Here is a 17,438-nt window from a genome sequence, read left to right as displayed (position 1 = left end):
ATTAGAGAACAAATGTCCAAGAAACTTAAATTTTTTTTTTTAATTTTTTTGTAACGTTTATTTATTTTTGAGACAGAGAGAGACAGAGCATGAACGGGGGAGGGTCAGAGAGAGGGAGACACAGAATCTGAAACAGGCTCCAGGCTCTGAGCTGTCAGCACAGAGCCCGATGCAGGGCTCGAACTCATGGACCGCAAGATCATGACCTGGGCCAAAGTCGGCCGCTTAACCGACTGAGCCACCCAGGTGCCCCGAAACTTAAATTTTAAGATGGAAAGTGACAGGGTGCCTGGGTGGCTCAGTCAGTTAAGCGTCTGACCTTGGCCCAAGTCAGGATCTCACAGCTCATGAGTTCAAAGCCCATGTCGGGCCCTGTGCTGACAGCTCAGAGCCTGGCGCCTGCTTCGGATTCTGTGTCTCCCTCTCTCTCTGCCCCTCCCCTGTTTACGCTCTGTCTCTGTCTCTCAAAAATAAACATTAAAAAAAGTTTTTTTAATAAATAGAATGGAAAGTGGGTATTAATTTTTTCTATATATTTAAAGAACATATGCCATAAATACACATACACAAGCAGAAAGGAAAAACAACACATGAAGAATATAAGGCAGTGCTATATGAAGTGATGTGGAAAGGTCTCTTAAAAAAGTGGCAAGCAAGAAAAGGTAAACAACAGGGCAATATATACAGTACAATGCCACTTGCGTAAAAACACAAACTGCACATTTCTATGTGTATGTGTATGCACATGTGTATGCACGTCTGTATTAACACATGAAGAATCTAGAATAAAAACCAAATTGGTAACAAGGCTACCTCTGGGGAGGTGTGGTGGTTTTATTATATCTCAAAATTCTTTAGCACTCTTCCCTTCAAAGGATGGAGCCTCGTTTCTTTCCCTTGAATGTGATCCAGACAGAATGACTTACTTCTAACAAGGATAATATAGTAAAAGTGAAGCTCTGTGACATCAAATGCGAGGTCACAAAAAGGACAGCACCTCCCTCTCTTGGGTCACTGGTTCTGGAAGAAGCCAACCTCCATGTTGGGAGGAAAGGCCTGTGCAGCAAGGAAATGAGGCCTCCCACCAGGTAATCATATTGGAAGGAAATCCTCCAACCTCGGCCAAACCTTCAGATTAACAGCAGCCCCAACAACATCTGGCAGCAACTTCATGAGAACCCCAAGCCAGAACCACGCAGCCAAGCCAGAAACAAGCAGTCAAGCCTCTCCTACATTCTTGACATACACGAACTGCGAGTATAATAAATGTTTACTCTTGTTTTAAGGTGCTAAGTTTGGGGGTAATTTGTAATTCAACAATAAATAAAGGAGAGAACGAAGATGAAAGGAGAGGCAGAGTTAACCAAGGGGGCATTTCAGGTTGTCCACACTATGTAAATTTCTTAACACAAAAACTTACTCATAAACTATTTGTGAAATCTAAAATTTGTTATCAAGATGCTTAATTTAAGCACTCTAAGAATTTTGAACTAGAAAGCCACAAAAAAAGCAAAAAAAAAAAAAATCCATTTTTCCGAATTGTCTTTTTCTTTTTTATCTTTTTTGAAGAATTCATTCTCTTAACATGCATGGTGAGTAACCTCAGTAGTTGCAATCAGGTCACATTCCTTAAAAAATTAAATATGTCTTCTACTCTATGAAGATAGTATATTAGGTAAATAATTATGAAAGCAATTAGGCTTTAAATACTCAGAGCATGGGGGGGACATCTGGGTGACCCAGGCGGTTAAGTGTCCGACTCTCGATTTTGGGTCAGGTCAATGATCTCATGGTCATGACACAGAGCCCCTGGTCAGGCTCTGTGCTGAGCATGGAGCCTGCCTGAGATTGTCTCTCTCCCTCTCTGCCCCTATCCTCTGCTCATGTGCTCGCTCACTCTCAAAAACAAAAACAACCTCAGAGTATGGATTCAGAAACAGAGAGGCCTGCTGTCCAGAGCCCAAGCTCTGACTCACATTCACTGTCTTACGCACAAAACCTCAATGGAAGAACACACAGTACTACTATTTTCCAAATATTATAATTCAAAGTGTATATATATCATTCTTACCCAATAAACCCATGTGTAAGAAGACCTTACACATCCTATATTAACTTATACCATCTTATATTAACTACAAAATAAATGTATTTTCAGAGATGAACTGCCCTTTTCTTTTTTATCTAGATCAGTGGGGCCAATTCTCCTTTGCGCAGGCCTCTCCTGCACACAGGACCCTTAAAGTCCCAGGCATTAAATGCTAGTGGCACCCTCCATACGTTATAATAGCCAAGAAAAATTCTTAGGCATTTCTATAGGCTGAGATTCACATTTGTGATTGTCCTTTATGTTAACATACTGAGACTTCTCTATCTGTCATAATGAGGAAATACAGAGGTTCCACAAGTGAATCTATCAAATACAAGAATTCTTTTTCCAACTTATGAAAGCAATCTTTCTAAAATGTATCACACCCATTCTAGACTTTTGTAAACAAAGTATATTGGTTTAAACTAATTTCTTATGATGAGTCCGTCACAATGATGAGCATCAGAATTCTATGAACAGTATTGCAAGGAACTCCTAAGATACACTAATGATTTTTCACTTCAGGAAAAAATAAATAAATAAATAAATAAGTAAGTAAGTAAGTAAGTAAATAACCAACCCTCAGATTTCTGGACATTTACATTTCTTGTGTCTGATTTTTATAAGTCAATTCTTGAAACTGCCTCCACGCCCATCACAGCAGCATCTTCACCCCCCAGTTTGCTGTTTCTAGTTTGCCACAGCCAGGTATCCAAAGAACTGATCTCTCAGAATTAGACATACAGCATAGCTGGACCAACAGGCTTTGTGTGATGGCCTACAAGTCTCTCCAGTGGAGCAAAGTATGTGAGCTTTTTTAATTACATGAGTTGTGACAGCTATTTTTTTTTTCTTTTAAACTCAGAGGCCATAAATTGTTCTTTCTAAGTCCCTAATCTGACTTCTATCAGTGTTTCCCAATGCAGACTCCATTAGCATGCTGGATGGGACAAACCTTGTGGGACCATTCTGCACAATACATTTAGTTCCCGGGCATTAGTAATAACCCCCCAAAACTTCCCATGTATTTCTATATGCTAGGATGAGCCAGAAAGATGACCAGTTCAAAGAGGACTCCCAAACCCATGCTTAAGCACACCCATATTCCATGCTTAAGGCTTCTCCCTATGTTTATTCCAACTAGGGATTCCAAGGAACCAGTCTGGACAAAGCCCATAAAAAAATGAGTGTGAAGCTGATGACATTTAGAAGAGCAACCCAATCCCTAAAATTCTTCACCTATGCACCCGCATCAGGTTTCACTGTTCTAAGAGCTCTGCTTGTCTCAAGGCAAAGTCCAACTTAACAGACCAAGAACACAAAAAGAAATCTGGCAGATCCTGAATGTCACTGCAAACTTTACTTGCTACAAACTCTTATCACAATAGGAACCCCTCTAGAAGAACACTGCCTGAAACTGTCCAGGAAAAAAAAAAAAAAAAAAAAAAAATGCACCTTTGCTTTCTATCTTAGCTGGCAAAGTTATCACCTGCATATGTTTCTGTTCTCAACTGCTTCAGCTGTCAATGACCAGACCTCCTCATGTTCACTCCCCTGCCACTGATGGCATAGCATCCAAGCATCTCTATAGAATGCTCTGGCCACCCACTTACTCTAAGATAGACGCTAACTTATTCACAACCCCAGAAATGACTGAGAGGATCAAAGACAAACTACATATCACCGTTTTCCTACAAATTTCCTATCCTCCCTCATCATAAAGAACAAAAGATTCGTTTGAGAGTTTTTTGTCCCACACTGTTTTGTAAGTTTGAGAAGACAGCTACCAGCTCGGGAAATCACAGCAGAACTTCTGGACTGATTGCTTACATCATTCACTTTTGTACTAACTTATATACTGTTTTGTACTCTTTCCTGAGGTTGATTGTAATAAACAGGGATGGATTGAAGGGATGGATTCTGGAACCAGGGAGCTTACTAGCTAGGTGTGTGTCCGTGCACAAATTATTTAACTGGTGTCTATCTCAGTTTCTTCTTGGATGAAATAAGGGTGACAATAGTACCTACTTCCTAAAGTTGCTGTAAGGATCAGATGAATTAACACCACAAAGTCATTAGAACACTACCAGAGGGAGGAACATAACTGAATCACAAATACTTCAGAATGTGGCTGCTATTATATTACTCTGCTGGCTCCTCTTGTCTCTCCATCTACATCACAAATTCCTTATAGCCCGGAATTTAGAGGACCTGCATTTGCTTTGTGTTTCCCATGCAAGGATAAGAATTAACTGCAAGAACAGCTACTGAACGCAGACCATATAAGTGTATTAGGCATGGAAAATATAAAGATAAGTAAGACATGATGCTCAAGATCTTCAAGGTCAGCGAAAGACCCTGGCACCATAAAACAAATACTTACACTGCAGGACTAAAATGAGATGACAATGAACCAAGTGTTTTAGAAGCACAGAAAACAAAGTGCTGAGAGTGAGACAGCAAGATCCTTGAGACATCCAGTCTACTCAAAAAAAAGGGGGAAAAAAAGACATTGCAGGTAAGGGAAAGAGTATATGCATGGAAACAGAGTTGGAAAAGTTCATGGCATATTCCGGTAAAAGTGCACAGCCCGGTGTGACTGGAGCACTTGCAAAATGGGAAAATAAAGCCTGTGGCCATATTATAATGTTGTTATAACGTGATTACAATACAATTCTAAAGATTTTGAACTTTTTTCCATGAGGCAATGGGAAGTCAATGACGGCTTCAAACACTGTAAAGATACACTGAATTCTTTTTTTTTTTTTTTTTTTTTTTAGAAAAAAATATTTGTAGAGATAAATGGACTAGCATTATGAAGAAGTGATAGGAGGGAGTAGACTTCAGGTAGAGGTATCAGTTTGGAGGCAGTTACTGCAGTCTAAGGCAGGGATAATAAGGATCTGAACTAAGACTATGAAGAGAACTTGGATTTGAGAGACACTTAAGAGGGAGAAGGGACTCAGAAGTGAGCTGGCTTCTGAGGAAAAATAAGAGAAGAGGGTCCAGGTTCTCCAGGTGAAGTATGGAAGTGCTGTATCACTATATTCTACACCTAAAACTAGTATCGCACTGTATGTTAACTGGAATTTAAAATAAAAACTAATTTGGGGTTGAGCGTCTGACTTTGGCTCAGGTCATGATCTCATGGTCTGTGAGTTCGAGCCCCGTGTCACGCTCTGTGCTGACAGCTCAGAGCCTGGATGGAGCCTGCTTCGGATTCTGTGTGTGTCTCTCTCTCTGCCCCTCCTCCACTCATGCTCTGTCTCTCTCTCTCTCTCTCTCTCTCTCTCTGTCAAAAATAAATAAACATTTAAAAAAATTTAAAAAAATAAAAATAAAAATAAAATAAAAACTAATTTAAAAAAAAAAGTCCATTTAATTCTCATTTAATGGTGATGCCATGTACCACCAGGAAGAGCAGTTACTAGATGCTCCATAAACATGTGTTGGATGGAATTAAATTTTTATAACCTGAAAAAGAAGTTAACTTATGTTGGTGACCAAGCAGTGAATCACTAAACATTAATGTGTCCAAAATAACCACACCCTTGAAATAAGTGAAAGGGAAAGATTAAAGGAAAGATTAAATACTGGGGTGATAAGAAAACTACAGCATTTTTTAAAAAATTTTTAATGTTTATTTATTTTTTGACAGACAGAGAGAGCATGAGAGGGGTTGGAGCAGAGAGAGAGGGAGACACAGAATCTGAAGCAGGCTCCAGGCTCTGAGCTGTCAACACAGAGCCTGACGGGGCTCGAACTCATGAACCGTGAGATCATGACCTGAGCTCTGAAGTTGGATGCTTAACCAACTTAGCCACCCAGGAGCCCCAAAAGCATTATTTTTAAGAGGAAGAATGAAATCAGAATATTCCCAAAGCATGTTACACGGAACCTGAGTCCCAAAATATATACCATGAGACATCAGTTGCAAGGTCAAACTTGTTTGAAAAGTTTTGCACATCATATTCACCCTTAAATATTTACTGTAAACACTATCATAAAATATACTCTGAAAAAAAAAATATATATATATATATACACTCTGAAAATTTACATAATAAAAAAAGATTAACTTTAATGAAGACAGAGTTTCCCAAACTTTTGGGACATTACAAAATTTTGTACAGAGCCTGTGTTCCCTAGGACACACTGGAGAACACTATACGTCACAAAAAGTTTTTCAAATACAAACAAAAGAGTTTCAGTGCAATCACAAGAAAAGTACTATAAACTACAGAAATGCAAAAATACAAACCTTCAGATGAAGTTTTTGAAGAATTCGGGTGAGCAATCGTGGAAATCTTCCTATGTCTATTGCATTTATCAGCGACACTGCTTTTTTCATGCTAAATAAGTGTAAAACAAAATTTTAAAATGAGTTTTCCAGGTGGAACTGTACTTGCTATAAGCATGCTTGTCTACAACTGCAGTTGTCTTTAAGTTTCCATTTCAACAACTCTGATTGCTATAAAGAAAAACAGATGATGGCCAGCAAAAGAGGCAGGACATTTCCAAACAGATGCCTCCCAAAAAGTATTTGTGTTGAAAAAGTCCATTTGGAAAAGTTTCTCTTTCTTTTGGGCAAGGCAGACAACTAGGGGAAGCTTGCACTCTGTGGGGAATGCCATTAATCACTCAGCAGTAAATATTTAATATCCACTTAACCCACAATGGAACTATGGAAAGAGAAGGAGCAAAGTGGCAGTTACACCAAAATACAAAGCAAAGAATACTGCATGGCAGATAATGCGATAAAACAACGTATATATGACATATGAAATCATTTAGGGTAACAACACACAGTTGTTTTAAAACCCTACTTCTCCTGTAATCATCAACTTTAAATTATGTGATAAGAACAATTCTGCATCATACTGGATATGGCTTAGTGACGTGGCGGCTCTTAAGCAGGACACTGATATGAGGAGAACAACTGGCTGTCAGAACTCAAGGAATCCGGGAAGAAGGGAAAAAACTTTAAAATGACAACTCTCTTCGTCAAGATTCCTGCCCAATTCAGGCGCAAGGAAATTGTTACTGTCCAACTTTTTCCGCATCACTACCTGCACTATTACTTGTTTTTCATGAAATGGGAGTCATTTCTACTTCAATAATTGTATATTAAGACAGAACTTTATATCACCACCCTGGACAACCGAGCTTCCCTACCATAAGTAGAAATGAGCTAAAAATAAATTTTAAAATGAAATCAAAAGCAATGTTACCAAATTCTGCTTAGGCACCTTACTAGCCCAAAACGAGGCCTAGTCCATCTTGATTGAAAAGGGGTAATGGCACGTGTTAGGGATTAAAGACCTTCCAGCACTAATGGGAACCTTTCTCGTAATCAGGCCTGAAGGAGAGTTGAAAACAGAAACTGTTTAGCTCTCCACGTGCTTCAGCACTACTCCAGGCAGACTTGGGTACTTCTGATCCCACACTCTGGGAACGGTGACACACATCACACACTGTCCTACTGACCCCAACTGCCAGGCGCATTGTAACCCCACGTAAGTGAACCACCGAGAAGGCGAGACACCCACAGTCCCCCGCACTCCTGCAGGACCGCACCGCGGTATCTCCAGCCCAGGGCCCGCCCCGCTTCGGAGCCAAAGGCGACAGCTAACAAGGGAGTCCCTGCGTCGGTCCCATCCATGCCACCTCTGGCGACTACCTGGGGCTCTCGGGCAGGATCAGCGCCGTGGTGGCCGCCATGTTTCAAGCTCCCACGCCCAGCCGCCGCCTGTCAGCTGTCTCCAGCTCAGCCAATGGCGGCGGGTCTACGGAACGCCGGAAGGCCCAAGCCCCTCAGGTTCGAGGTCTGTGTCTTCTCCTGCGGTCCTCCAGGCCAAGGGAGGGTCGCAGCCACCCTCCCAACCGGCAGTGTTCTGCCTTAACCCTGTTCGCATATTAACTTATTTATATTTATCTATTTACTTGTTATATATGCACATTTGACCCTTGAACACCTGGAGGTTAAGGGTGCCTCTCCCCCAAAAGTCAAAATTCCACGTATAACTTTTGATGTCCCCAAAACTTCAGTACTAATAGTCTACTGTTGGCCAGATGCCTTACTGGTAACATAGTCCTTGCTTGTATTTTGTATATTTTTTACGTACTGCGTTATTACAATAAAATAAGCTAAAGCAAGCTAGAGAAATGAAAATGTTACTAGGAAAATACATTATGGCACTGTACTATGCTTATCAAAAGAATCCAAGTATGAGTAGGCATGCACAGTTCAAATTTGGATATGCATGTGTATTTTTATGGAGTAGGTGTGTATAAACATATATTTAGGTGTGTGTACATGTACATACACGGTTTTTTTAACGAAGAGTGAGCACCCCATCCCAGCCAGTGTCTGGCCTGTGCTGCGTGGGGGCAGGAAGGGGAACACTCTTCCCCAAACCAGTGGGGGGTGTCACACAACATCCCGCAGTAGAAGTCTGCGCCACCAGCCTAGGTACTGTGCGATCAGCCCTTCCAGTATCTGCCTGCCTGGAACTCTGTAGGGCACCCCACAGAGCTTGTAGTATGTACCTTCGTATGTAGTATGTACCGTAGTAGTTACTGAGCACCAGACCCTGTAAGCAGGCACTATGCTAGGCACTTGGGATGCAAAAGACCAAAATCCCTGCCCTCAAGGCTTGCCAGCAATTCAAAGGGACAAGTTTTATTGTGCCCCTTTGGGGTGCCGCACTGAGCTAGGTACTGCTTAATAGGAGAGACGCATCCCCGCAGAGGCTGCTCTTTAGAATCTCACAGTAGAGCAGGGATACAACATGGGTTCGTGATTACCTTTGTCGCCTTAGAGAAAAACACGTGGTGTGTTAAAGGGATTCAGAGGTGGGAAGAATGATAAAGCATGGGAGGTAGAGCATTAGGATGAGGAAAACTTCCTGTTGCAGGTGGCATGAAGTCTTGAATGATAGATTATGGTGTGTGCGCTTGAGCTAGTGAGAAATAGGGAGTCATTAATGTTTTCCAGTAAAGAAATTTTTGTGATGAGAGATGCTATTGATTACGTGTGTGTGTGTGTGTGCGTGCCTGTGTGTTGTTTTTCGTCTTTTGAAGATTACTGTCAGCAGAATGGTGATTGGATTGGAAAGAGGTAAGCAGGAAAGTCAAACAGGGAACTATTGCAATAATCTATGGAAAGCATTAAAATCCTGTGGTAGTAAAATAGCATTGGAGAATGGAAAAAAAAAAAAAAGCAGGGAGTGAATTAGAGTTCCATTTCAGCTGTAGAATCTTCAGGAGCTGGCAAAAGATTGAATGTAATTTTCTTACCTAATTATGTTTTACTTAAATTATTATTTAAATTAGTTGGCATTCCTAGAGCAGCCCAAAAACATCCTAACTGAAGGGAGAAGCCAGATTGCAAATTAAAAGTGAATAATCCCCACATGGATAATTGAGTCAATTATACAGTGTGTCGAACACATACAAATACATTTAATTCCACAACACGCCACACGCTCCCCAATTTATGCAGTATCTGAAAAAGAGGTATGTGGATTTACATAAATTATAGGTCTCTGATACAAACACAGATTACTTTACCTGGCATAATTTTAGAAGGGTCCCAATTCCCTCGACTTCTGAATAATTTCCCTTTTGTCTCCATTCATTACCTAAAGTAGAGCCATTAACCAGCATTTTTGACTCTCTAGTGAAGTTTACCTCCCTGTTTCCTTCAAAACCATAGCTGGGATTTTGAGCAAAAGGGCATCAGGGTGGTTTGAGCCCTGAATCCATGTAACTTGGAACAGAGCACTTTTCCTCACTTAAATTTCTTATTTCTGATCTGTAAAATGGGGATGAGAATAATGTCTGCTCCCCTGAGCTGTGATAAGAATTTAACAATGTGATGTATATGTGCAAGAAGCATTCTCCCCTCCTTTATAACACAAAGCACAGACTTCTAAGGTTGTACCAAAAAAATCTCTGGTAATTCTCATCATTTTCACTGACGGGGTGATCACTTCTTATTGGCACTCATTGCTATAAAGGCTTGATGCAGAAAATAATTTCACCTCTTACATGAAACTCTCACCCAAAATGTTTCTGTGGTCTCTAGAGTGTAGACATATATATTTCCATGAAAAAGCCCTTATACTTGGCTACCTGTTACCACCTGCTAGAGAACAGGATATGTACCTTCTGGAGACACAGTTCCATGACCACACTTTACCCCTAACCCTCGAACGTGTCATCCCAACTTTATGATGGATCCGGAGCCCAGAATGGCTGCCCTTGATCTGTTGTGACTACTAAACATGCTGAATGCCCCCAATTTTATTTCTTCCATATCGTTGTCTTCACTGTAACTTTCACCAAATCTAACATTGTGTGTGTGTGTGTGTGTGTGTGTGTATGTATGTTATACAAGGTGGCATGTTATCCAGTTGGTTATAGTGTGGGACCCAAGGAATTTAACAAAAATCCCCTACCCCTGGACAAGCAGAGCAAGACTAACTCCATTTTGTGCTACACCCACCATCTCATGTATAACCCCCACATGACCTACTTATTCCTTAAGACACTCCCCCACCCTAGTCAAGCCACTGAGCACACCCTTACTGGAAACCGGCTCATATAGGAATTCGGAACCCCTAACCGCCAAAGAATGGAAACCCCGCCTTTTGCCCCCCAAACTTGCGTGCCAATTCTTAAACCCCGCTTTTTGCCTGCCAAACTTGCGCACCAATTCTGACCAGAGTGATAGGCTAGTTCAAACAGTTACTATAGGGTAAATTGTAATTCAATTGGCCACCTGCGTGTGGACTGACATGACTATGCAACTTTCTGTGTGTGTTACAATCTCATTGGCCACTGGCCCCTATAAAACTGCTATGCCTCTTAACCTAGGGGTCCAAGTCTCTGCTCCGCTGTGTTGGGTATACTTGGGCCCAAGCTCGAGCTTGCAAATAAACCCTCGTGCGTTTGCATCGGTATCCGCTCCTTGGTGGTCTCTCAGATTCGAAATCGGGGGCATTACAATAGATTTAAAACCCAGTTTATTTCTCGGTACTGTGGGATATTTCCAGACACACTATTTTGAGTTACTGTGTCTTAGAACCGCCAGGAGGTGGGAGTGAGGGGAAAACAAATTTGTCTGCAGACTCTTTCCAATCTTCTGTCTCTTGCTGGTCACAATTTGTGCCATGGCTCATACCTCCCCTGTCCTCCCGAGGTATGTCACCTGTTGCCTTTAGGCATCATTGGAAAATCCAGAGCCTCCATGAGTTTGGTAGAGTACGATCCAAGTCCCAAAAACTGTAAAAGAAGTGAGCTCATGCCCATACCTAATCCAGATGTGTCCTCTCCCACCCCCTACCCTGCCAAGGGTGGCAGCAAATGGCAAGGGCTTTAAGACCATGGGAACAGTTCAGAGTTCCCAGCAGCCACTTTGTCAGGGAAGTTGAACAATACACTGAAGCCTGGGATGCAGTAAGGTTGAGCATATCTGGGGGTGAGGGGGGTGCATAACTCAGAGACCATTTAACTCCTTGAGTGGAATTTCAACACAAGAGTTGCTTAAGCCTTGAATGTTTTAGCTCTTTGGTGATGCAGCCTTTTTATTTCACATATGCCTAGTTGTTTTACCAAAGTCTATAACAGCACAGGTTGGAGCAAGGTCCTCTGTGTCCTGAGAGCTAACACTTCCTTCTGGGTGTGACCTTTGTCCGGTTTGAAGTCCCACCCTCTGGGTGAGTTCCATCTCCCGGGCCCCATGGCCATTTCCTGCAATATAGTCTACACCCACTCTCTACCTGCTAGGCATGATTTATATCTTTGGCACTCAATGGTTCTGAGCCTTTCCCTCCCCTCCAAAAGTCTCCTCCAACCCTTAAGTAAACCCTGGGTACACCTACAAGCCCAGCCCAAATCCACACCTCAGTATTCCAGCTACCAATGCAAATGGTTATCTTTGGAGGAAAGGTAACACCTACTCACCCAACAGACTAGTATCTGAGCCCCAGGAACCGAGTTCAGCTGAAACAACCTTGCAAGGAAGCTCTTGATATATATGGTCAGATTGGGGGTATGGGCATTTTATTACACACCCAGATTATTCTGGCAGTGGGTTAGCTAAGCATCTGGCCCAGGTCCTTAACCCTGTGAGTGTCTGTGGTCCTACAATTCATGTTGAATGTCTCGGGTGAACTTTCAAAGGTAGCTTAGAATCACATAGGCAGAGGGCTAAAACTACCTGCCACTCATGTCCTATCAAATACAAAATTCATATTCAGCTGCATTTGCTTGCAGAAGCCATTGGCCCAGTTTTCCTCCTCCTCAGCACCACAAGGAACACACCACCCCCTCTCCACACCACCACGCGGTCACAGTTGCTAGCCCCGTTTTTAGCTCAGTAGTCAGCACTTGCTTTATGACTGTGAGTGGATCAATAGGAGTAGAACTGAAGAACGCCTTCTAGACGGGAAACATGCAACAGTCTGTTCCACAGCTTCTCCAGAGATTCTCCGGGGAATGGAGTTTCAAAATTGGATATTTTTATTTATGAGGTGGTTATGTGAATGTGCCTGATTGAGGTGAGATCCATCAGGAACAAGGAACGCAGGAACATAATCTATTCTCTGAGTATTTATTTGCATGCCAGGCTGTGATGTGAAAAGGAAGAAAGAAGCTTAGGGGAAAAAAAGAAAAAAAAAGAGAAGAAAAGAAAAGAGAAAAGGAATAGCATCAAAGTTGCAGGCCACATTTGCCCAGAAAACAAAACAAAACAAAACACAGTATTAACCAAATGGAGGGTGGGGGATGGTATGAGAGGGAAATGTCTATTAAAATGTAACAAAAAATATACTTTGTGATACAGGAACAGATCCCTTTCTAATCCATTTTTAAATTTCTTTTGATGTTTATTTATTTTTGAGATACAGAAAGCATGGGAGGGGCAGAGAGAGAGGGAAACAGATGATCCATATCGGGCTCCATGCTGTCAGCACAGAGCCCAACACAGGGCTCAAACTCAGGAACCATGAGATCATCACCTGAGCTGAAGTCTGGTGCTCAACCCACTGAGCTGCCCAGGCGCCCCCACCCCTCTGTTTTAATTGGCACTTGCTTTTCTCCATTCTACTTCCCAGAGGCCTATGTCATTAACAGGACTGATATTTACACACAGGACATGTGAAAGATTTAATGGATTCTTCAGTAATTTCCACCAGCGAACCCAGTAGGAAGAGAAGCTGATGGCAGTTCCCCCATAGACATATTGCGTGTGGTGCTGGTACACATCCCTTTGACCCAGTGACTAGTAAAGGAAATAAAGGCAGTAGACACCTCAAACACGCAACAGGAAAAGAAAACCCCACCCAACAGCAAACGAGCAAAGAAGCCTGACTTAATAACACACTTGAAGAAGTGTCTGCCAGGAAAAGAAACAAAGCATCTGCCCCTGTCAAGATGGACTTGAAAGGTGATCCCCCACCTGCTGAAACAGTGCTGAAGAAAGGTGTCCACAAAGCCATGAGAATTCACCAATGTATGTATTCCCCGGTTTAGAAGGGAGCAGAATGGGAGAGAAATAGACAGCCAAGGGGAAGGCTTGGGAGATCTGTGGAGGCTTTAAGCGTCTGAGGGCTGATCCAGCACTCAGGGGAGGAGCCTCCAGGAGTCACATGTTTATTGCCTCTGGGCCAAGGGGAAAGAAGAGCATAGAGCGGTAAGGCAGAAAAAAACAAAACTATATCTAACTCCCCAAGTGATGAAGGAGTTGGAAATCTGAAAAGAGAAAACAAGAAGCAAAGATACCCATAGACAAAAGCCAGGGGGAGGTTACATTGCAGCTGCAGTGAAAATAGCCTTCCCTTCCCCCACTGTTAACACTGGCTGAAGCCCACAGGCACCCCAGTCCTTCCACTACAGGAAGGGGAAATGAAAGAATGAAAAAAGTGAACGTCAGGGCTCAGGAGGGATCAGAGGGTCTGGGGTGCCACAGTTAATGAAGGGCTGATCTAAAGCCTGGGGCATCCCAGGTGCGCCTGGATGGCTCAGTCAGTTAAGCCCCCAACTTCAGCTCAGGTCATGATCTCACAGTTCGCAAGTTCAAGCCCCACGTTGGGCTCTGTGCTGACAGCTCAGAGCCTGGAGCCTGCTGTGGATTCTGTGTCTCCCTCTTTCTCTGCCCTCCCCCTGTTCATGCTCTGTATCTCTCTGTCTCAAAAATAAATAAACATAAAAAAATTTTAATTTTAGTCCCTGCTCAGGGACTGAACTTGCCCCCTAAAAGTGGAGTGAATCTGGGATGCCTGGGTATCAGTTAAGCATCTGACTCTTGATTTCTGCTCAGGTCATGGTCTCATGAGGTCGTGAGTTCGAGCCCCACATCAGGGTCCGAGCTGACATAGCAGAGCCTGCTTGAGATTCTCTCTCTCCCTCTCTCTCTGCCCCTCCTCTGTTTGTGCTCTCTCTCTCAAAATAAATAAATAAACTTAAAAAATAAAAGTGGAGTGAATCCTGCTACAGGACAGTGAATAAAATCTCCAAGTTGAGAAACTGAAAGTCACACCCACCAAAAAAAAAAAAAAAGAAAAAAGAAACAAAAAAACAAAAAACTGTTACCCTCGGCCCCAACTTCCCCTTAAGCTTTTTGTAGACAAACAGAAGGCAACACTGAGCCATCAAGCTGGCATCCTGAATGGAAAAACAAACAGATCTCACAGTGGCAGGCACAGGCACTGGAAAATTCTGGCACCACATCAGAGGTCTGGGCAGAGCTGTCCATGACCCACACAAATTGGATGAGAAAAAGGGATGCGGCAAGAACGCGATCATCCTACAGAAAGAAATATACGAAAAAGAGGCGCACTGTATGCAAAAAAAAAAAAAAAAAAAAAAAAAAAAAGCAGATGAAAATAAAATAATGGAATAAAATAATGGAATCTGGAATAAAATAATGACCAAAGAGGCAGCAGCAAATCCCATGTGAATGTTCAAGATAGAACTTAATAAGGAAATAAACTTGATGGAACGAAAACTAAGAGACAACTTGAGAAAACATCCAAATCGGCATAGAAGGCATTGTGAAACAAAAGAAAGAGACCGAGGACCAAAAGTATGCCATTTCCTAACTAATACGTAAATTAGACACTGAGACAAACAGACTAAACACAATTGCAAATTCGATTTCTTTTATTTTTTTAAGTTTTCTTTTAAGTTTTTTTTTTTTTTAATATTCATTTATTTTTAACACAGAGAGAGGGAGACACAGAATCTGAAGCAGACTCCAGGCTCTGAGCTGTCAGCACAGCTCGAGCTCACGGACCACAAGATTATGACCTGAGCCGAAGTCAGATGCTTAACCGACTGAGCCACCCAGGTGCCCCATATTTTTTTAGGTTTTATTTATTTATTTATTTTTATTTTGAGAGAGAGAATGAGAGTGAGTTGGGACAGTAGAGAGGGGGAGACATCCCACTTAGGCTCCTCACTGTCAGTGGGTGGCTCAGCCGGTTAAGCATCCGAGTTCAACTCAGGTCAGGATCTCACAGTTCATGAGCTCCAGCCCTGCATCAGGCTCTGTGCTGACAGCTCAGAGCCTGGAGCCTGCTTCTGACCCTCTGTCTCTCTCTCTCTGTCCCTACCCAGCCCCCTCTCTCAAAAATAAATAAATAAAACATTTAAAAATATACATATACATATAAAAGAAAGCCTCATTATGTGAGTAATTAACCGTTTCACACCTTATTGGCATGCGTGTACCTTCATCAGGCTCTGCACCAAACCCAGTTCCAGCTGGGGGTGGGTGAGGCTGCCTCATGCCTATGGGAAGATCACAACACACATACACCAGAAGACACTTTCTCTATAACATTGGAAACCCTGTATATGTCATTTGATGGAAGAACATATTGTGTTCTGAAGAGCCTGATATAAAATGGTGAGGCTGGGGCAAATTCTGGTCAAGTTCTCAACCTCCAAGGATAAAGAGACAATTCTTTGGGTATCCAAATGAAAAAAAAAAAAAAAATAGAGGAAAAAGAATCAACCAGCCTCAGACTTCTTCACTGGCAACAAAGTTTTGAGAAAAATGCCTAAATCCAGCCAATATGCTATGCAATTATTAACCAAAGTTCCCATATGCTCAAACGGGATTGCATTTGTAATTTTTACATGTTCCTTCTGGGGAAACTGAGAGTTAAAAACAAGCCAACCAAGAGATTAATGAAAACAAACGAGTCAGGAATGGGGGTCCTTTGGCATGTAGTGAATGTTAAATCCATTGTAGAACTAAGGTTTAATTAAACTCTCTACATACTTCACCCTATCTTAAAATTTTTTTTTTTGACGTTTATTCATTTTCGAGAGACAACGAGAGACAGAGCATGGGTGGGGGAGGGGCAGAGAGCGAGGGAGACACAATCCGAAGCAGGCTCCAGGCTCTGAGCCGTCAGCAGAGAGCCCGACGTGGGGCTTGAACTCACAAGGGCTGTGAGATTATGACCTGAGCCAAAGTCAGACGCTCAGTGGACTGAGCCACCCAGACACCCCATATGAAATGGGATGTAATACATCACTCAGGCAATAAATTGACTAGGACTTCTTAGTCTATTCTTAATTGTCGCAAGGGTAACAATCTAGATACTGGGCCACGGACTGTGGAGGTATTTTGCTCAATTTGTGTGACCAACTCAGTGAGGACATAGGCAATGTAATCCGAGAGATTTTTATTTTGAAAACAATACTAAGCAATTTAACAATTATAGCTTGCTTTGTGACTTATAGTCTATGCCCAAAGCCACTTGAGTTTGAGACCCCTGCTTTAGAGGAGTATTTTAGGAACACACAAACCTTTCTTTGTTGAAGAAACAACTACCTAAAATAATTTCTTCAGTTTCTTTTCCTTCTCTTATCCACTTGAATAAAATCATTTCTATTTGTCTATATGTAGATTGCATGTATCCTATATAAACTGAGATTTAGATATAAATATGCGTACAGAGATTACTGGAATTCACTTTGGCAAATGTTCACAATATTTCTGGTGGGTAAGATTTTCTATAATTTGGGGGGCGCATGGGTGGCTCAGTCGGTTAAGCATCTGACATCTGATTTTGGCTCAGGTCATGAGTTCACGGTTCATGAGTTCGAGCCCTGCACTGGACTCTGAGCTGACAGGGCGGAACCTGCTTGGAATCCTCTCTCTTCTTCATTCTCTGCTCCTCCCTGGCTTGTGCTCTCTCTTTCTCTCTCTCTCAAAATAAATAAAGCTAAAAAACTTAAAATAAAGATAAAAATATTTTCTATAATTTTTCACCGTTTACTGTGTACTTCTTTGTATTGCTGAACTTTCTGATAATGAGGATGTGTTATT

At 42.0% G+C, this 17,438-nt stretch overlaps 1 protein-coding gene and 1 long non-coding RNA gene across 4 annotated transcripts in view; one reads left to right on the top strand and one right to left on the bottom strand.

The window, feature by feature from the left end:
• The window catches only part of COMMD10 (COMM domain containing 10), a 213,357-nt gene extending 205,512 nt beyond the window's left edge, over positions 1–7,845 (bottom strand). For all 3 annotated transcript variants that reach the window (XM_007086832.2, XM_042982619.1, XM_042982617.1), the window contains exons 1-2: positions 7,770–7,845; positions 6,351–6,441 (exon numbers count right to left, since the gene is read on the bottom strand). In XM_007086832.2, the coding sequence (XP_007086894.1) occupies positions 6,351–6,441; positions 7,770–7,810 (132 nt within the window). In that variant the 5' untranslated portion in view covers positions 7,811–7,845. The remainder of the gene's footprint in view (positions 1–6,350; positions 6,442–7,769) is intronic.
• LOC122237529 lies at positions 991–4,015 on the top strand. The gene is made up of 2 exons (XR_006216136.1): positions 991–1,257; positions 3,234–4,015. It is a non-coding gene; the product is annotated as an uncharacterized LOC122237529 (long non-coding RNA).
• Positions 7,846–17,438: the final 9,593 nt, after the last annotated feature.

This window comes from Panthera tigris, chromosome A1 (assembly GCF_018350195.1).
Source record: "Panthera tigris isolate Pti1 chromosome A1, P.tigris_Pti1_mat1.1, whole genome shotgun sequence".
Classification (NCBI taxonomy): Eukaryota; Metazoa; Chordata; class Mammalia; order Carnivora; family Felidae; genus Panthera; species Panthera tigris.
Note: the sequence above shows the minus strand (reverse complement) of the source record. Positions and strands in the feature narration are given on the sequence as shown.